Source organism: Leishmania panamensis, assembly GCF_000755165.1.
Source record: "Leishmania panamensis strain MHOM/PA/94/PSC-1 chromosome 26 sequence".
NCBI lineage: Eukaryota > Euglenozoa > Kinetoplastea > Trypanosomatida > Trypanosomatidae > Leishmania > Leishmania panamensis.
This window is the reverse complement of record NC_025872.1, coordinates 924,202-943,879: the sequence shown is the minus strand read 5'-3', so window position 1 is coordinate 943,879 and position 19,678 is coordinate 924,202. Positions and strand designations below refer to the sequence as shown.

At 59.6% G+C, this 19,678-nt stretch overlaps 6 protein-coding genes across 6 annotated transcripts; all 6 read right to left on the bottom strand.

The window, feature by feature from the left end:
* Nucleotides 1–1,634: 1,634 nt before the first annotated feature.
* Nucleotides 1,635–6,158, bottom strand: LPMP_262460 (hypothetical protein; the record flags this gene model as incomplete). Its single annotated transcript, XM_010701764.1, has 1 exon — nt 1,635–6,158. One exon carries the CDS (start codon nt 6,156–6,158, stop codon nt 1,635–1,637), a length of 4,524 nt encoding a protein of 1,507 aa, XP_010700066.1.
* Nucleotides 6,159–8,685: 2,527 nt separating this feature from the next.
* LPMP_262450 (CDP-diacylglycerol-inositol 3-phosphatidyltransferase, putative) lies at nt 8,686–9,366 on the bottom strand (the record flags this gene model as incomplete). The annotated part of the gene is made up of 1 exon (XM_010701763.1): nt 8,686–9,366. The coding sequence occupies one exon, from the start codon at nt 9,364–9,366 to the stop codon at nt 8,686–8,688; it is 681 nt and encodes a 226-aa protein (XP_010700065.1).
* Nucleotides 9,367–10,037: 671 nt separating this feature from the next.
* On the bottom strand, nt 10,038–10,406 carry LPMP_262440 (hypothetical protein; the record flags this gene model as incomplete). The annotated part of the gene is made up of 1 exon (XM_010701762.1): nt 10,038–10,406. One exon carries the CDS (start codon nt 10,404–10,406, stop codon nt 10,038–10,040), a length of 369 nt encoding a protein of 122 aa, XP_010700064.1.
* Nucleotides 10,407–11,199: 793 nt separating this feature from the next.
* On the bottom strand, nt 11,200–12,834 carry LPMP_262430 (hypothetical protein; the record flags this gene model as incomplete). The annotated part of the gene is made up of 1 exon (XM_010701761.1): nt 11,200–12,834. The coding sequence occupies one exon, from the start codon at nt 12,832–12,834 to the stop codon at nt 11,200–11,202; it is 1,635 nt and encodes a 544-aa protein (XP_010700063.1).
* A 348-nt stretch (nt 12,835–13,182) lies between these two features.
* Nucleotides 13,183–13,848, bottom strand: LPMP_262420 (hypothetical protein; the record flags this gene model as incomplete). Its single annotated transcript, XM_010701760.1, has 1 exon — nt 13,183–13,848. The coding sequence occupies one exon, from the start codon at nt 13,846–13,848 to the stop codon at nt 13,183–13,185; it is 666 nt and encodes a 221-aa protein (XP_010700062.1).
* Nucleotides 13,849–14,508: 660 nt separating this feature from the next.
* LPMP_262410 (protein kinase, putative) lies at nt 14,509–17,871 on the bottom strand (the record flags this gene model as incomplete). The annotated part of the gene is made up of 1 exon (XM_010701759.1): nt 14,509–17,871. One exon carries the CDS (start codon nt 17,869–17,871, stop codon nt 14,509–14,511), a length of 3,363 nt encoding a protein of 1,120 aa, XP_010700061.1.
* Between the last annotated feature and the right edge of the window lie 1,807 nt (nt 17,872–19,678).

The window sequence follows — 19,678 nt, the reverse complement described above, 5'->3', positions numbered from 1 at the left end:
GCGGTGTCGGCCCTCATAGGCGTGGCTGACAGGGGCTCAGTCGAGGCGAGGAGGGCAGCGATACAGAGATGCAATGCAGAGAAACACCACAATGGTGAAAGAAGCGGTGGAGGAGAAACCGCAGTAATGAGGGCTAGAGAGCTGGGGACCTTCATGTATACGTGCTAGTGGGGGAAGAGGGATTGCAAGGTAGCATGGCACTAATGAACACATGTGTCCACCAACGTTACTCTCTCTCTCACACACACACACGCCTGGGTGTTGCATCTCTGTCAAGGAGCGGAAGATTCCATGTGCCGCGCACTTTTTCCACCAGCCGTGCCAGCACGAATGAACGGATGCGACGCAGGCTCCCCAGCCACACACTCTACAAGTCAGAAATAGAGAGGGAAGAAGCGAGGGGGTGCGCTTGGAGAAGCGCTAGTTGGTTTTGTTAATTTCTTTGCAGTAGAGACACTGTAGTAACGCAAAAGAGAATCACCACCGCCAGCGAGGAGGGGGGGCCATCTCAGCGCCTTCGCCTCTCCACTGAGAGTACATCTCGCCTGATAATGTGCACTTGGACCGCAGTCAGCATGCAGAAGGGCAACAGAAGCAAATGCCAGAGGATAGCGGCCCCGTCATCAAACGCCGCTGCCAACACTTAAACAGGCGTACACGCGGACATCAGCACATCGATGCACGCCAACAGAAAAGGCACTGGGGAGCGGAACAGAGAGATGCAGAGGAGGTGGGCCACCGCCAACGCCGAAATACAGGAGAGAGAGAGAGCGCGCGCACAATGGAGGAAAAATCGAAAAGGGAAAGTCGAGGAAGCGAAGGCCATGAAGTGAAATGCAAGAGGGTTTTTTTTTAAGAAAAAAAAAAGCAAAGCGAATGCACTAATGTACAGCACTGATTTCTCACAGATAGGCGAGAGAGGGGAAAGGGGCCAACGCACGAGCAAGACAGGCAATGAGGAAATTGGTGGGACAGCAGAGTCGCTAAAAGGCTAGCCGCTTTGTACTGCTCACAGTCTCCGCAACGAGAGGGGGACGCTGGAGGGAAATAGAGAACTCCCCTCTGATTCAGCAATCCTCCAGCCTCTCACACCTCGATCGCTCCCAGCGAAGATCCAACGCAACACAAGCAGCGAGCGAGCGAAAGGGGGGGGCGAAGCTGAAAAGTAGATGTGCGGCCGCGTAGAAACGCGTTGGTGTGCGTGTGCCGAGCCGCGTGGCGCCACGGATTCCACGCCAAGACGAGAAGGCTGAAGAAGGAAGGGGAAGCGGTGGTGGTGCTCGCAATGAAAGTCATCACACATACACGCGCGATGAGAGGAGATACAACTAAAGCAGCGCAAGGCGTGACCCCAAAACGTACGAAGCTCCGCACATTCGCAAGAAGCAGCAGGGAAGTAGAGAGCCCAGAGAAAAAGAGCGAGAGAGAAACGAGGCGCTCTGTGTGGAGTGCCATGGGATGCGCGCACTGTGCAGAACAGCGACGAGATCGCGTGTGTGTGGGGGGGGGGAGGGGAGAAAGCCCGTGCGCCGGCGCTATGCGATGCGGAGGAAATGCAGCGTTACGTGGGCACCCCAGACAGCGGAACAGCAATGAGAACGCCGCTCGCCGCCCTTTTTGGGCGCGTGCCGTTCTTATCGTAAAGAGAAGACCTTGTCCTCAGACCGCGCGGCGCCACCGTCACCGCCTGTGCGACGCTCTCGGGGCGTACGGGGTAGTGGCGAGACCTCGCCAACCCCCCCACCTGAGGGGGTGATGCGGCGCCGCTGCTGCACCGGCGCTGGGACGGAAGCCGACCGCGGAGTCATCGGCAAGTGAAGCGCCTTGAGCCGCAGCACCGTCGCACCCTCCAGCTCCGGCGGGAAAGGGTACTGGAGCCCCAGACGATCGGCCATGGCCATGTACTCGACAAGCTTCTCTTTGGTGGGCATTAGCTGATCGGAGAGTGTCTTGATCTCCGCGTCTCTCTGCTTCAGCTGCCGCCGTAACTTATGTATGTCCTCAGCCCCACTCTTCTCCGTCGCCTCTACTGCCGCCCCAGTGGCCGAAGAGGGTGGCTTGGTGCAGCCCGCTTGCCGCTCCAGCCGATACTGCAGGTTCCGGTTCTCGGCCATCAGGCGGCCCACCTCGTCCTGGCACCGGCGCAACTGCATCTCCACGTCGGCAATAGAGAAGCTGTGGAAGGAGCGGTTGGCCTTACTGGGGCTACCACCGCCATTGGTACCAATGCTGTTGCTGCGCGCTGACGCCGACAACTGCTTCTCCTCCATGCTGGACCGCTGCTGCGTGTTCTGCGTCTGCAGGAGGTCGATTTGTTTCTGCAGATCGCGTCGCTCTACGTTCATGGCGGTCTGGGTCATGTCAAGGTCCTCATGCGCGGACCTCACGTCCTCCTCAGCCCGCTGCAGCTGTGCCAACAGGTCCACGATGGTTGCCTTGAGTTGCGCGATTTCTTCCTTGAGCTGTATGTTTTCTAGCTTGAACTGATGCACTTCATGGTGTGCGGACATCAAGGACGCCTGCAACTGCCCCGCATCAACGGAGTTCTGCGAATCGGCGTCGACAGCATCAGCATGAGGGAACGCGGCAAGGACGTCCGCGTCGTCGCCCACAGCACAAACCTGCTCTGCCAGCGTTTTCCTCTTTTTCACCTTCTTCGTCTTCTTCTTCGCCGCCTTACCGAGCGGGCCATCCCCATCATCGCTGGCGGTCCTGCCACCGGCGTCTGCCCCTGTGGCGGCGGCCGCCGCAGCCTCCTCCGCCTCGTGTAGTTGCTCCTCCAGTTCATGGATGCGCGCCTCGTACGTCTCCGCCACCTTCGCTGCCTCCTCCATCGCTGAGTCGAAGGTGGCCTTCTGAGCCTGCAGTTGGGACTGCAGCTGAAGCACGTCCATCTGCTGCGTCCCCGCCATGGCGACAGATGAGGCCGAAGCAGGCATGTTCACCGGGGCCTGCGCTACACCTGCCTGCATGCGCAGCTTCGTGTTCTCCTCCATGAGCGTCTCAACGCTCTTCTTCAGTGCTGCCGACTTGGCGATTTCAGCCTCGTACGCAGTACGGTTGTTGGTCGACATGCGGTTTTTGATCTGTGTCTGCAGGATGGTAATCATGCGCTGATCATCCGCGGACTCCGTACGGTGCTGCAGTTCTGTACGCTTCAGCTCACTAGCGAGGCGCTGGTTGTCTCGCAGGAGGTCGTCAATGCGCTTGCAGAAGGCCTCAATGGCGATAGGCTCTGGTGCAGAAGCGGTGTGGGCGGCGGCGCCATCAACAGCGCGCTCTGACAGCGGTTGGCTTGCAGTCAGTGCTGAGGGAGTCAGAGGGGATGAAGACACGGCGGGCTCTGTCGCCTTCACCTCTGCCTCCATTTCCGTCACGGCTGGGCTGTGACATGCTGCGGGAGGTGCCGCTAGTCCGGCCGCGCAGACCACAGCGGCAACACCCACTCCCGCCGCCGCCGCCGCCGTGACGTCATTGCTGCGGCTGCGGCTCTCCGGCTGAAGGGCGGTGTTTGTCCCACTTCCCTGCAGAGTACCAATTTGAGCACTTAAACGCTTAATCTCGTCGCTGAGGGCCTCCTCGCGGCGGCACTTGTCCTCAAAGACACGCTGCTGCTTCGCATTCTTCTCTTGCAGCTCCGTGATGGTGGCCATGTGCTTCGCCGCGGCCGCCTCCATCGCGGACACCTGCTCCGTCAGGCTTGCCACATTGCTGTTCAGCTCCGCTGTGCGCTTCTGCTCCTTCGCGAGGCGATCGCTGAGGCCTGTGCGGTCGCTCTGATAGCGATCCTGAAGCGCCTCAATCTCCTTCAGGCGCTCATCGTTCTCCTGCTCCAGGTCGGCGATCGTCTGGCGGTAGATTGATATCTCCGACTTGCGCTTCTCTAGCTCGAAGGTGACCCTCTTGATCTCTTCCAACGCCTTTTCGCGCTCTGCGACGACGGACTGGTAAAGCCCCTCGGCGACGTACTGCCCGTCGCGTGCCTGCACCTCGGCGATTGTCGCCCTTGCCTGAGCTAGCTCATCGCATAGGGTCTGGATTTTCTTTTCTGAGTTCGCCTCAGCGGCGGCCTTGGCGCTGGAGCGATCTCTCTCCATGTGCACCGCCATCTCCTTAATGCCGTCCTGCATGTCGTTCATCTGCTGCTCCAGTGATGCGTTCACCTGTGTGAGGCGGCTATTCTCCGTCGTCAGTGTGGTGACCTTGTCTCGCAGTTTCGCTTCACTCTCGCTCAGCGCAGTTACCTGGTCCTGCCAGGCGCGCACGTTCTTGTTCTGCGTGGATGAAACAGCCTGCTGTGCCTCCGTAACAGCCTTGAGGCGCTCAATCTCCTGTTTGGCCTCCTCCAGCTTGCGCTCCAGCGGTTCCACCTTACTTTGCAGCTTCTCCTTCTCCGACTTCACCTCAGCAAACTGGCTCATGCAGATCGTGCTGCTCTGCGCCAACTCCATGTACGCGATCGTCTCCTTCGCCTTTACAAGCCGCTCCTCCACCTCCTGCGTTGCGGCCAAACGGTCCTCGAGCAAGCCCTTTGCTTTGGTCAGATCATCAAATTCTCTCTGCAATTTGTCCATGCTTTCCGTGTTGCGTCTCTCCTGCTTGAGCTCGAGCGACTGCTTCTCGAATTGTTCCTTGAAGGTGTCGAGTTGTGCCGTCGTGCTCCGCACATCGGCGGCGAGGGATGCGCACTTCTTTACCAGGAAGGCCACGCGCTGTTTGTCTTCCTCGGCGCGCTGTTGCAGCTGGCGCGCCTCCGTGTCGCGAGACACAGCGTAGCTTTGGGCTTGTTGCAGCTGCATCGCCAGCTGATCTCGCTCAAACTCCAGCTTTGAGATACGCTCCTTCGTAGCGCTGAGTGTCTCCAGCACCTTCGTCTCGTCCAGCGCAGTCGCGTCGGCAACATCGTTGGCTGGGTTGCGGCTAGTTTCTAAGAAGGCGATGCGTTGTTTGTAGAGATCAATTTCACGGGTCAGCAATTCTTGCTCCAACTTGAGATGGTCGTAGTCATCGGCGGAGGTCGAGTGGCGTAGCTGCTGGTCCTTCTCGCGGAGCTGATCGAGGTTGTCTGCCAGCCGCTTCTCCAGCGCGCTATACTTGTTCTGCTGCTTTGCCGTCATCTCCAGGATCTCGTTGCGCAGGTCCTGCACCACCATGTGGGACGCGTCCACATCGCATCTGGCCTTCTCCAGCTCCTGCAGCAGTTCTTCGCAGCGCCCACATGCCACAGAAGCGCTAAAGGAGTCGGCGAGCTGCTGTCGCAGCTTACCCACCTCCTCCATGTGAACCGAGTCCTTCGCCGTGAGTCTGTTCTGCAATTGTGCGACTTTCTGCCTCTGAAGCTCCGCATCCTTTTCCTTCTCGGCGATAGAGTTGCGCGCCTCCGTGAGCGCGCTCTGCAGCACATCATACTCGTGGGACATGCGTTCGAGCTCCTCAGTGGCAGCCTTCCCAGAGAGCAACGGAGCGCTACTGACCGCTGCCATTGGGTCTGCAGCCGCCGGTGCTGTTGCAAGCGCGGAGCCTGCAATAGCACCATTGCGCAGCTTCATGTTCTCCACGTTCATCGCACGCACCTCCGCCTGCGAGTTACGCAGCTGATCCTCAGTGAGTGCAGCTTGCTCGCGCACCTTACGCAGCTGCTCCTGCAACTCCCGCACCATCGCAGCAGAGCTGTTGCTTTCGTCAAAGGGCACGATATGTACCGCCACCGCCAGCGGACCGCCGCTGATGAGCTCCTGCTGGTCCCTCACCACGTTAGACAGTTCCTGCGCGTTGAGGTGTGCATTGTGCAACCCTTCCATCAGAGCCTGCACCTCATCGTTGCTAGACGCATGCGACGACTTGTAGGCGATGAACTCAGACTGCAATGCGTCACTTAGTTGCTCCAGCTTCTCTCGTGCGGCGGACTTTGAGCCACCAAACCAGCCTGTTTTCTCCGGCTCGAAGAGTGAGTGCAGCACCGACGTCCCCTTCAGGGGTTCCCGCACCAGCGTCTGCACCCTCTCCTCCAGCGCGGAGATCTGCCCGGACAGGCGGCCATTCTCCTCACATACCTTTGTGAGTGTATTGGAGAGCGTTGCGCCCTCGCCCTCCAGTTGACGAATCCGCTTGATGAGAGCATTTCCCTCAGCCTCGCTGCTGACCGTCTGCGTTGCCATGGTCGTCGCTGCGACAGCAGCAGCAGCAGAGGGGGAAGCGAGCGTACTACCGCCGGGAACACTGGCGTCGCCACCACCAGTCGGCGTCTGACGCACTAACCTCCGCTTGCCTGCCGAGAGCGGGGGAATTGGCGAGACACTCTCTCTTCCACCGGCAGGGTCCACGTGGGACTCCATTCGTCTCGGAAGCACTGGACGAGTTCACCGAGTGGGAAAGTGAAGGGATAAGAGCAGCGAAGAACGAGGCAGAAGAGTGGCCCAGTGGGATGAAGTGGACCACTGACGCACACGCGCGAAGCGGCGCAGAGCGAAGAAAGCGGGAGCAGCAAATGAAAAAAGAAAAGAGGAGGCGGAGAGGCGTGTTCGGCACAGACGAAGGAGGGCGCCTTACACGTCACAGGCCCGTAAGCGAGGAAACGCACCGAGGGAAAGGGAAGAGGGCAAGTGAGAAGAAATCAATGCGACGCGAGACTACAGTTAGCCAGACGATGCACTGCCCAAGGGATGCGTACGTGGGTGGGTGGGGTGTGCGAGTCTGCAGCACTGAAACGCTCTCCAAAACAGCAAGACAGCGGACAAGAAAAGCGCCGGCTAAACGGTCGGCGTCAACGTGCCAAAGCCAAACACGAACGGACGAGAAAATGTTTTGCTCCCGCGGCAACGAAGAGCGAGAAGGCGTGTGCGGCGACTCCAACGCGCAGAGCGAGAAGAGAAAAAAGTTGTAACGGCACCACGAAACCGTCAAGGGTGGCCCTCGTGAGTGGCGCTGAGAAGAGGCGTCTTGTTCCTTCTCTTCTAGACAGAAGCGAGTGAGCGCGCGCACAGTTGCATGCTCGAGCCTCGTGTGGCAGTAGCGAAAAGGTGTAGGGAGTCAATACGCTAAACCTGTCCCCTGGGGAGTGGAGGGAGAACTCAGTGGAGAAAGGCGGGTGAAGGGAGACACGCTCCGGCAGAGCAGTAAATGGATGCAGAACAAGGAGGCCGAGACACGTTACCCCGTGCGCTTTCCTACGACTCACGGTTTGGTGCTGAGGCTTGTGGAGAGAGATGACTCCCGCTTGATCCAGGCTTGTTTTCGGTTTCGCTTCTCGCTTATGCCATACAGATGCGCGTGGGTGTCGGCGTGGGCGTGGGCACATCCGCGTCACGGGAGGGAGGGAGGAAGGAGAAGTTGAAAGGTGTGGCAAGTATGTGTGCACGCATGAAAAGAGGAGACATGACCACACGCACAACACCGCTGTGGGCAGACTATCCGTCGAGCAGGTAGCGATACTGCGCATTTCACCCAGCGCCGACTGCAGCAATGCGCTTCGGAGCCAGTCAACCAGCCGCTCCCTGACTCAAGTGTACCTGGACCGCCCCCCTGCCTCTGCAAGAACACGCATGCGCAGTGGGGGCTTTTCACGTACGCTGCCTCCCCCTCTTGCGCACGGCACACTCCTCATTCGGTCCCCCACATTCTGTAGCGCCAGCAAGAGGGGATGAGGAGACAAACGAACGACAGACGGGGTGGGGGGAAGAGAAGAAGCACATGCAGTTTCCTCTATGCGCAGTCCGCTTTGGGACTGCCCCATAGCTCCGACGTGCTTTCGCGAAGGAGTGAATTTACCGTCATTTATTTCGATCCTCGCGTTGCCTCGGCCCAGCAACCGCGACGTAACATACATTCACGCACACCTGAATAGACACACCAACTTGCCCAAACGCCTCGGTGGAGTGAGGGTGAAGTGGAGAGGGAGGAAGCAGGCACGTGCAAGACAGCGTCGCCTCCCTCCGCCCCTCCCTTACCCACCTTCCCTCTCCATGCACCACCACCACATCAAGGAAGCGCGCGCGAAAGGGGGGAGGGAATAGCGAGAAAAATAGAAGCCAGAAGATGCACCACACACACACACACATGTCGTTGCCGCTCACGCCTACGCGTGGCTCGCCTCTCTCCCCATCTGCTTCCCTCTTCAGATCGAGAAGAGAGAAAGGAAAATGGGGAGTGAGGGGTACAGTGCTGTGAAACGAGTGTATGCGTGTCTGTGGGGGGAGGAACGTCCCTTTCCCCTTCTGTATCCGATTACTCTCACCAGCGAGGACGAAACACGCTACGACCATCATGGAAAATGGAGACACCAAGTCCCCTGGCATCACCGCCATAGTCACCTCTCCCCTCCTCTCCCCCCCTCTTCGGTCACTCCCCTGCCCCGCCTCGATTCCGTCCTCCTCCTCTCTACCTTTGTGCTCGTCTTCACTCCTCGTGACACCAGCACCACGGCCGCGCATTAGGTCAACCGCAGCGCCATCGCCACCGTCCCCAGTACAACCCACTACGGCGACACAAGTACAACATGTACGCACACCAGGACTCCCACACCATTTCCGCAAGAGAGCAGCAGCAGCAGCGCCGGTAGTCGTGGTAACTCTCGCTGCCACGCCATCCGTGTACTCCGCTCACGCAACGGTCCAATTTCTCTGAACGGAGAAACGAGGGGGTAAGAAGAGGGGGTGAGCGTGTGCACCAGCATCGCTGACGCAGTACTTAGGCGCGTTTACCTTGCGCGCAGCGCTCCTGAGCGTCCACGCAGGCAATGTGGTAGAGACTATCCACCAGCTGTTGCACATTGACCACCTGCTTCAGGAAACACGGCACGGCACACACCACGAAGGCGCACCAGCAAACGCTCCCCAGTTCCGTGATGCTCGCGTAGCTCGCCCAGGCGTAGAGAAAAATGTATGCGAACTCCTGCCCGACACAGAGGACGCCCATCACGTGACGTTTCGAGTAGTACACGCGCAGCAGCCAGAAGATGCTGTCCGAGACGTCTTTGTGGCTGACCTTTGAGGCAAAGACGGAGGCGTACATCCGGCAGAAGTGCGACCCCACGTCCAGAAAGAGAAGCATGGCGAGAGCGCAGGTGTAGCGGTACGGCATGGGCTGCAGCACGCCGTCAAGCACCAACAGGAAACCAGCCGTCGAGGCGCGATCGGTGAGCATGTCCAGTATGGACCCTAAGTGCGAGCACTGATCCAACGCGCGAGCCACCTTGCCATCAACTGCGTCTAACACAAAGGAGACCGTGTAGAGCAGGAGGCATAGAGCCGGGTAGTCGCGTGCCACCAGGTAGGCCGCGATGGACGCCGCTATGCGGAAATAGCCGATGATGTTCGGTACAAAGCAAAAAATCTTTGCCGGATTCGGACTCGCCGGCTTTGGCGCCATTTCAGCCTGAGGGGGGAGGGGGGTGGGTGGAGCGGTAGGCGTTGTAATGTGAGTTGGGGTACGCTCGTAGAAAACGTCAGAAAGACGGAGGTTCGGCTGCGAGTGGTGAAAGCGATGTCAATGTCGGCAATGCGCGCTCAGCAACGCGTTGCTGCCACCATAGAGAGTGAGAGTAAGAACATGCAAAGAGCAACGGGGTGGAGAGAGGACGAGTCTGTAAGGGGAAGGGAAGAGGACAAGAGGCAGGCCAACGCCGCACGCTCCGGCCAATAGACGACAACAGCCACAAAAAACGATGTCTTTCTCTCCGTTCGCTCCCTCGTTGTTGCGGGAGAGAGCCCTCGTGCGTGTCTGTGCGCACGTGCTGTCGCAGGCGTATCGCTGCCTCGCCACGTCTGCCGTGGCAAGTGCCGGATCAAAACCCTGGCGGAAGCACCGACCATCCAAAGGAGGGCGACACAGAGAGCCGCCGACCTCCTCCCGGCACACGCCAGCGCGCATGACACCGAGGAGCAGCTGCGGGGGGGATCAACGGTAAAGACGGCCAAAAAATCAAATCGACGCGCGACAAGAACATTTCCTTCTGGGGAGGGGAGGGGGAGGGGTCGACGACTGTACAAGCGCACGCACAGCAGTGTCTACGATCACGGCAGCCTTGAAAACGACTCACCCTATCGAGGCATGCACGGCAGCGGCGGCTTCTCCTGCTGTGCCTCTTGGCAGAGCTCACCGCGTGCCTCCTCCACACTAAACGGACAGGCGCGGTAGGTGAGTATCGGGTAGCGGAAGTACACATTTTCCTGCGCCACGTGTTGCTTCGCCAAGCACCGGTCGCATATGTTCGACCCGGCGTCACTGAAGCTGCTGCGGGGCTGTCGCAAGCCACAGCCGAAGCACATCTCCTTGCAGCCCACGCAGACCAGTGTGTTGAGTGGACCGCTTCTCTTAGGGAAGTGCTCTGATGGAAGGAGGCGAGTACACTGAAAGCACCGCAACCGCAGGTGCCTCTTCGAGGCCGCCAAAAAGGCCGTGTGGAACATGGGCGCCAGCACACAAGGCACGCTGCCCACAATACGTACAGGGAAGCGCACGCTGCGCCCGTGAAGGCCGACCAGTCAACAACGCGCACACAGAGGTGAACACACCGACACGCGCCGTTCGAGTGGTCAGTGATGGAGGCCGAAGGCACGAAAACGAGAGGGAAAAGAGGGAGAGACGAACAAGTGACAAAGTGGGCGGCAACACGAGCGGGAGAAGAGGCGTGCGTGGCCACGACAGAGAGGGAGAAGCGAAAAAGAGGAGCGAAACTGCTCGGGCGGCTATCACACGTGCACCTCCTCTTCCAACGTACGTATGCGCCCACTCTCTTCCCAAGAGAGGGAGGCTGCAGGACGCATGAGAAGTTATGAGAGGGAAGGTGACTAGAGCAGCCGGACGCAACAAAGATATCCGACACAAGTGCTCTTGTATGTTTCCACTGGTATACTGGCGCACTACGTTACGCCTCTTGCTTTGCCATTCATTGAGCTCATCTCCTCTGCCACCGTGGTTGTTCATTCGATGGGCGCGCCGTTCACTTGTCTGTGTTAACACATCAAAACCAAAATCTGAGCCGCTGACAGGGCGGGAAGAAAGAGAAGGGGAGCGCGCAGCATCAGCAGGAACGGCCACAACACATGTGAGCCATGGTCACATTCAGCTTCTTTCAGCTTTCCATTTCCTCCTCTCCAGCACACGCCTGCAGGCCCATGTGCCTGGGCGCGCGTGAGCACCGAAACCGCTAGCAGACCTGCTCATCTCGCCGAAACAAGCACCCCATCCCAGTCCAAGATACTAGTACAGTGTGGCGGTGTACTCGTAAACGACAACGTCATCGCCAAATTTTGCACTCGCCTCTGCAAAGATCTCATCAGCAAACTGCTGTGCATTCGGCACCAACTCCGTCAGTGTCACGCCGTCGCCCGAGAGAAGACCATTGCGAATGAGCTCCTCTGCATAAACCTTCCGCAGGCCGCGGTATTTTGCCATCCCCCTGGCCAGCACATAGGTATAGTAGCGCTGCTGGATCTTCATCTGTGCAGCGTGGTGGATGAACTGCTCATAGGTGTATCGGTGACCCTTCTGGTACCCGTTCGTGGCGTCACGCAGGCGCACACTACTTTTGAGTAAGATCTTCGTAGGCGCCATCGGTGTCGCTGCCACTGCCGCCGGCGTTGTGGCGCAGTCACTGGAACCGGAGACAGGCCGCGGTAACAGCGCTGCTGAGGCACTTGCCCTTCTACTCCACCACTGCCACCACCGTCTCTGCGATGGCGTTGTGTTTGCGCGGTCATCGTTGATGTCGGGAAAAAGCTGGTCCTCTAGGAGGAACCCCACCGATGCACGAGAGGCCTTGCCGACGCTGCTCGCGCCACCTATGAAGCGGTGCGGCGCCATCTCCGCCTGCGTGTCCACCATGACGAGAGACTCCGTCTTCTGTAGGTAGAGAAACACACGGTACAGCAGCCAGTTGATGTGCAGGCGGCGCTCCACAATTGCCGGCTTGGGGCAAGCAAGCCCGGCCGTGCCCCCTTCTCCGTGGTCACCATGGCCCAGGCGCTGCGGCGGCTCAGCCTCCGGCACCACCTCGATGGTATATCTCCTGTGCGTCAGCCTATTTTCGATTACCGCCATGTCGCATGGGAAGTGGAAGAAGAGCGAGTTGCGATGTGGCGACAGATTTGTGGTCAGCACGTACGTGTAGGTAGTCAAGTAGTACAAGAGATAGAGCAGTCCAACCGAGGCACCGAGTATGTACGCTGTGAAGGACACTCGCACACGCCCCAACACCACGTCATGACCAGACGCGCGGAGACACCCAATGACGTTATACCCTTCCTTGTTGTGGACAGTCCGCCGCGGAGGCTCTTGCAGCGGTGCGTGGTGCGAATTGGATTGAAGAGCCGCAGAGGCAGGAGCGTCCGCGGCAGAAGCGGCAGCCGCGTGCCCATCCACAGTGACGGACGTGGAACAGACGGTTCGACGCCACAGCGGAGGGGATGGGGAAGAGGATTCGTCCACAGCCCTACTAGTTGCAGATAGTGAGGAGGAGCCGACTGGCGCAGCAGTGCGCCGCACAGTCGCGTACAGGAGCAGCACAGCTCGCCGATGCAGCGGCATTATTCTGAGGAGGGGAGGGCTCAGCACGTTACGCAGGAGACACACCCACAAAAACACCGGCAAGATGTAAAGCGGCTGTTGTGTGGAACAACACAATACGCGCGCGCCTGTGTGTTTGCCGTCGCCCCCTGGTAGTTTGGGAGGCAAAGAAACAGGCGGGAGCGTCACCGTCGCCGTGCCACACCCACAGCCACAGCAAAAGGCGATGGAGTCGATGGTGGTGCGTGGAGGAGCGGGAAGAGAAGGCGAAGAGAGCGGCGGTGACAACAGTGAAAGAGGGGGAAAGTCGCAGAGCCATGCCAGACCCATGTGCACGCATGACAAGGTGATGCGTTTGTGCTGCGCGAAGGTAGATGGGGGAGAGTGTGGGTGGTTTGCCACTGCCGTCTGTGCCGCTGCTGCCCACCCTCTACTTCTCTCTTGTTAGGTAAACAGGTGCATTGCTGCAGTCACACCGCCTCACACATACACACGCGCTCAACTCCACCGCAGCGATTTTTTGCAGTTTGCAGCTGTTTCGCTCCTCAACTCGATACGTGGGGCGCCATGTCATGCGGGTTCCGGCACCAGCAGACCGCAACCGTCCAGCTCCGCCCAGTTCGTCTGATATCCGCCACCAAAGCTACACGTGGGTGAGAGAAAGAAAAATGTTGTTGGCTACACACGAAGTCTCGCCTTGGCCGGCTCTTCCTCGCCCACCTCAACCGCCCCTTCCCTTCGTCGCTTGGCCACTGCCTCTTGAGTACGAATAAGGTCTTGCAGTCGTGCGAGGTTCTCCTTCTTCTCCTCCAGCTCCGCCTTCGCATCCTTCACCGCGGCAGCAGAGAGCACGCAGAGGGCCTTGAGCTGTCGGTAGCACAACTCCATCATCTTTGCCCGCCGTCCCTCCGGCGAGGAAGTGTCGACAGCGTCGGTCGCTGTGCTATTTAGGATCTGCTGCAGTGCCGCGCGCCGTATCTTCCGCTGCGTTCGGCGGGCATCCTCCGCCTCGGACGATGTCGCCTCCTCCAGGTCTACCTCCGTGGTGAGAGAACTTCCTTCGATGGCCAGCTGCTGCGCTGCCTCCGCCGGTGGCGCGTCTGTCGCCTTCCACACGCAAATTTTCCGCGTCAAGTCCACAAAAGACAAGCCGTGGAAAGTGAGGGCGTTGCTGACGCTGTTCATGCTTTGGAATACGACAATGAGTCGGCCATCGGCGGCATCCCACGCCTCAATCGCGCCGCATCGCTTCAACAGCATGTGCAGCAGGTCCTCTTGCGAGCCCTCTGGGCAAGCCGTGATGTACACGGTGCGATGCAGCCTGCCTACCAAGTCTAGCGGCATGCGCCTCTTCTTTTGTATGACGAGTTGTGTGTGTGTGTGTGTGTGTGTAAGGGGGGCGTGCAGTTATGTACTACCCCGCCGGACACACAAGCGGAGGGCGGCAGACGCCCGAGCTCGTGACGCTGAGAGAGGAAACGAACGTGGAGGATACAAGAAGGGGTGGTAATGGACGAGAGAGCGTTCAATGAAAAACATGAGCCCCGCATGGCTAGATACTCCTCTACGTAGATGGTGAGGAAGAGCAGATCATCTCGGCGCTACGCATCACCGAATCCGCATCAGGAGTAGCGGAACACGCGGTGGCGGACTCCTCCTACGATAGCAGAACGCTGTTGGGGATGGGGCTCCCGTTGCACTTGTGTTACTGTTCGCCGTGGACACCTCACTTTCCCTGTGCACACTTCTGCAAAGGAAGCGGGAGAGGAAAGAGAGCGACTTGTAAAAAGCCGCGATCATGCCGAAATCGAAGCAAAACAAAATGGTGGGACTAAACGGCCAAATCATGGAGAGCACGCTGAAGTCGATGGTGCGTGGTGCAACGGGGAGAGAAACAGTAGCAGGAGCGGGCGGTCGAGAGATGGGGAAGAGGAGGGGAGAGGAGCTTGCCACCACAGGAGACGATCGCCCATCAGCCGCAAACAAACTCCACTCGCGCGTCATTCAACAGCTGTCCTCGTCGCTCAACGCTTCAAAGGCGAGTCGCAGTGCACACTCTGGCCTCGTGATGGGCCTCTTCTTCCCTGCCTTCAGCCTCCGCGTGTGTGATGAGGTGGCTGTTGGCTGGGGAGCAACAGGTGCAGCTGTGGCGCTTATTACATTGACGGCCAGGGATGTCAGTCGACCAGGCAGCGGCCTCCACTCTGGATGTGGCGCGCTGCTGGCTGCCATCAGCAATGCAATATGGCCAGTCGACTGTGGTGAGGGTGCGTCTGAGGCGCGGGTTGGGAAAAGTGTCTGAGGAGCCGTCACGTCCATGAAGGTCAGCACCGTCGATGAGACTGTCGAAGATGACACGGACACCTCTGTGTCCTCAGTGCCCCACTCCGTGCGCGCACCACGTGAGGGGTGCGGCGTCAAGCTGCTCACGGTAACGGAGCAGTCCCCTTGAAGGTCCTCATCGCGCCCCTTCTCACTGCTATGTGCCGCAGGAGGCGCAGCACATTCTGCCGGTGTATCGTGCTGCTCGTGCTTCTGGGTATGGCGGGTGCAATGCTGCTGCAGGTGAAGATGGTGAGGATGGCGAGTTCTGCAGTCCTTAAAGCTTGCGCTGAGCAAACTCTCGACGGCAGCGCTGTCAGTGAACGCACCGTCAGCATCTGTAGCTGACCTCACCGCAAGGGCGGCTGGTGCTCGTGTCGTGGAGAGCAAGCTCGCCGATATGTCGCTTAGGGTCGCCGTCGGGCTGTGGCGACTGGCGTTCCCAGCAGATCTCAGACTCGTAACGCTCGGCCGCCGGCTCAACCACGTCTCCACCTCCTCGTTGCTGAGGGCACCAGAGAGTGAGGCGGTCGATAGCGTCACCGAGGGTGGCAGCGCAGCACTCTGCCACGGGTGCGTTGGAAGCGCAAAGAACATAAAAGAAGCGGGAGAACTGGCGGACAACAGAGACGTCGCTGGAGCCACCGCATCGGGCGTGTGCGATGCTGCGTCACGTGCATGCCTTTCCGTTCTGGCCACAGCCTGGTAGGTGGAGAGGGAGCTGACAGAGGGCGATGCGGACGTTGTAGCGAGGGAGGTGACCGACGGGCCCGCTCCCCGTCGCAGATATGGGATGTCCTTCGTCGGCACGGGGAAAGTTGGGGCAGCGGTGCCACAGTGGATGGTAGCCTTTGTTCCCGTCATCACAGCAGCTGTTGTGCGGCTGTGGCTTCTGTCGCTGCGGCAGTAGACGCCTGTGTTGCCAACCACTGCAGCCAGTGAGAACGTGCTCGACAAGTCGCGACTGACAGACGGCGGCACCTCACCCACGTGTGACTCTCCAACAACGGCTACGCCCACCGATGTCACGTGGGCAGCCGGCTCGGCAGGTTCGGCGCAGCTACTTGTTGCCGTGGCCTGCATGGCGCTCCCCGGGGCAGCAGTGCTGGCGGCGGCGCTAACACGCAAAAATGGGTGAGTCAGTGCCGTGGCTGCACTGCTGCGCGCTGCTTCGTCGACACACAAGAGTGACCGCACAAAAGACACGGCGGTGTGCGACAGCGTAGGCAGCGAGTAGCAGGCGGCACCGCTGCAGATGAGTCGCTTCATCTCCGCCGCGCAAACGTGATCGAAGGGATGGTGACCACAGAGCATCTCGAACGCTACGACACCGAGGGCCCACATGTCGGACTTGCACGACCATCCGTGGCCGCAAATGACCTCCGGTGCCGCGGAGTCCAGCGACGGCCCTCCATCAAGTGCGTCCTCAAACTCGCCAAGCCAGCGAGCGCGCCCGTCGGCTAGTTGTACGGCGAACGCGAAGTCGCCGAGTTTAGCGGTTGTGTCCGCCTCGTCGCGGCTCAGTAACACATTCCGCGACGTTACAGCTCGATGCACAACGTGTCGCTCGTGCAAGTCCCGCAGTGCCAGCGCCACGTGGTGCACGATCAACCGAACCTGCGCCTCAGGCAGGCGTTGGTGCGGCTGGCGAAAGAGGTGGCTAGCGAGGTCGCCGCCGTCAGCATACTCCAGCGCAGCGTAACAGCGTTGCGCATCAGCGAAGAATGCATAGAGCTTTACGATGTGTGAGCAACGCCGCCCTGCTGATGCCTGTAGTCGCATCGCTCCCTCGAGCGCACCAACCATTCCTTGGCGCCGAACGCAGTCGTCTGCGAACACCTTGAGAGCCAAGACAACTTTGCTGCACTTCTCCCGGGCGAGGAACGTCTTGCCGGAGCGCCCCTGCCCGATGCGGCGTCCGATATCAAAATCCATCAGTGACCACCGCCTCGCCGTCGTGGACACCGGTAGAGAGCGCCGTGCTGGGGTGCTGGAGTCTACCTCAACAGGCAGTGGCGAGCCAGGCCAGCCTAGCTTCCCCCAGGCACCACCCTGCAGAGGAGATGACAAAGGTAAAATGGACGGATCAGGCAGAGGAGCAGCAGCATCAGCGCTGGGGTGGAGCTGGCGCGGACTCGGCGGTGACACGCGGGTGATGGGAGAGACAGTAAGCCCGTCTTCATCCCTCTTCAGCCCCGCGCCAGCGTCCACCGCACTTAAGCCGCTGGCAAAGAAGGGCGAGGGCGAAGGAAATGTGACATCCAATAAGTCACTACACGGTGAAGTCTTTGCCCAGTGACGTGTGGGACCGATGCCGCTCCTCAGATCGCCTGCCCAAGTCATCCTCACTGCCTCTCTCGTGCCCACGCTTTCCCTACCCCCTCCATCGACGGCGCCGCGCCCACGATCGCTCATCAGCTCCCCATCGCTCTCGTCCTCCATGAGTAACGCTCGGAAAAACTGAGAAAAGTGAAGGTTAGCCGCCAAGTCCAACGAAACCGGGGCCACCTCCAACAGCGCAGCTTTGGGGTCGACGTCTTCGCTGATGCCAGGGTCGGCGAGAATGGCTTCGATCGGCCACACAAAAGGAGCAGACCTTGACACAGCACACGCCTGCTTGGCTCCTCGGACCCTGTCAAGCCACTCCTGAGCCTCTTGCACCTCCACGTAGGAGAGATCCTGAAGCAGTTCCACAGCGGTCTGCTCTGCGGCCGCGGTCCGTGAGGGTAGTCTCGCAGAGAGTGACACCTTGGGAGGGTGAACGGAGGGAAAGGCGGGCATCTTTAGGGGGACCCTTGGTTTGCTGAAGTGCACGTGCTGCAGTTGTGTCTCCCTCACCGCATCTTCTTGCCCCTGCTGGTGCTGGCGCTGTCCAGTGCGAATAGACAGTGGCGCGAGCAGTGATGACAGTACCGGCGGCTGCGCGTCTGGGGAGTGAGCAGCTGAGGATGGAGCCGACTGTGGCTCAGGGCCGTCGCGTGAACGGCTACTGGAGTAGGCAGGCCGTAGATCGGCGCCGAGAGAGGAGGAGAAACAGCTGCGCATCAAAGGCCGCTCTTCCTCTAGTGATGCCTCACTGTGGGCCGTGCGGGCAGAGCCCGGAGAGAAGCAGGTAGCAGCGCCGCTGCCAGACGTCCTCGTTAGCCCACCGCTGCTGCTACTGACACCTCGACTCAGTTTGGCCCCGCATGTGCTACTGCTGCGGCGGGTCGAGTAGGTGGTGTGGGTAGGGGCTTCTTCCCCGCCTGGGGTGCGCAAAGCTCCAGTGTTGCCGTCGTGTGGCACTAAGTACCGCGAGTCAAGCGATGGACTCGGGCTGGACTCAGTATGGCCTGAGCTGCGGTTGGCGGAGGACGAGGTACTGGGGGCAGTGAGGCGGTTCCCCAGAAACGACCTGGCTTGCCGCACGGCCTCCTGCGCTGGTGTCATCGTCGCCACGGATGCGACCGAGGACCGTGGAGTAGTGAGTGACGAAGAGGAGCACACCGAAGAGGCTTCCCTCTCCACAGCTGCTCTAACGAAGTCCATCCACCAGCCCTCCCGTACCCTCCCCTCTCCTCAAGTGAGCCAAGCTCCTCGTCTTTCGGTCTGAGCACAGGACGAGTTTGTCGCAGGGAGACACGGAGACGTGCGTGTGAATCGGGTGTGTGCAACAACAGAGACCGAGGGAGCAGTGCACGGGTACAGCGGACGCGAACTGCGAAAGATCGCAACAACCGCTTTATGAGGAGAACAGTGGAAAGGGAGGCCGGCACGGCCATGTAGGTGGCGCGGAATAAATCTATGCTCGTGCGAGTGCGTGCGTCTATGGATGTTTGTATGCGTGCACACATTCAGGTCCGTGCTGGTGGGTAGTTAGAACAGAGAGGCGTGGAGAAGTGGAGAAGAGGGTAATCGTAAGCATTGAAGCGTTCCATCCTATCTTTCTAACCTGTTGTGGGGCGATGTCCCTCCCCTCCCTCCTCCTCCTCAATACCCGTTGGACGCTACCAGGTGAGGGGAGGGGAGGGGGGGCCAGTATGCTGCATCCCCCTCTCACAGAATTTCTGCGTCTCTTTCGGATGACTTCTGCGAAGGTGCGGAGCCCAACCCTTCGCTTATCCACCATGACTCACCTGACGCCTGGGCATAAGGGGGACAAGCCGGGGGTGGGGACTGACATGAACTCACAGGCAACGTAGGAAAGAGAGCCGACATCCACCCCAACGTAGAAGAGTGAGGAGAGAGAGCGACCACGCCACCACACGCAGGTAGACACCTATACAGCGCAGCTGTAAGCCGCCTAGGAGAACTAACGCAGCCCTACCACAGGAGGGCCACAAACACGTCGGCAATGAGGAGGAGGGGGGGAGAAGAGAAGAAAAGCCCCCTTAGAGGAAAAAGAAGAGAGTGGAGGTGTGCGTGATTCCCCCTCCCCGACGTTGAAAACGAATAAGTAAACAGCGCTCTGCCCCACACTCCGCCAAAGCCGGCGCTCTTTTCCGTTGCCTGACAATCGGGGGCTCACCCGATCCCCCTTGACTCGCTGTGGGAAAGAACAGTGAGACGCGTCATCATTCGCTGTTCGTAGGCGCACCTACGCCGTAGTGTGCCGATGTCTCAGAGGGTAGCGGCTTTATCGTGAGAGGGAGGGAGAAGAGTGGCGAGGGCTCTCTATGTCAGTGCCGATTTGTGGTGCAGGGGGGAGGCGTGGGCGTGGGTAGTGGAGCCCGCGATAATGGCAGTGTAACTCATCGTTGGTCAGCGGACTGTGGCAGGGTGTGCAGGTGGGCGTGCTCGTGCGAGTGTTCCAGCATGGGGCGCAATCGGTGTGGCCAAACGAAGTAAGAGAAGCAGAAAAGCGACCTCGTTG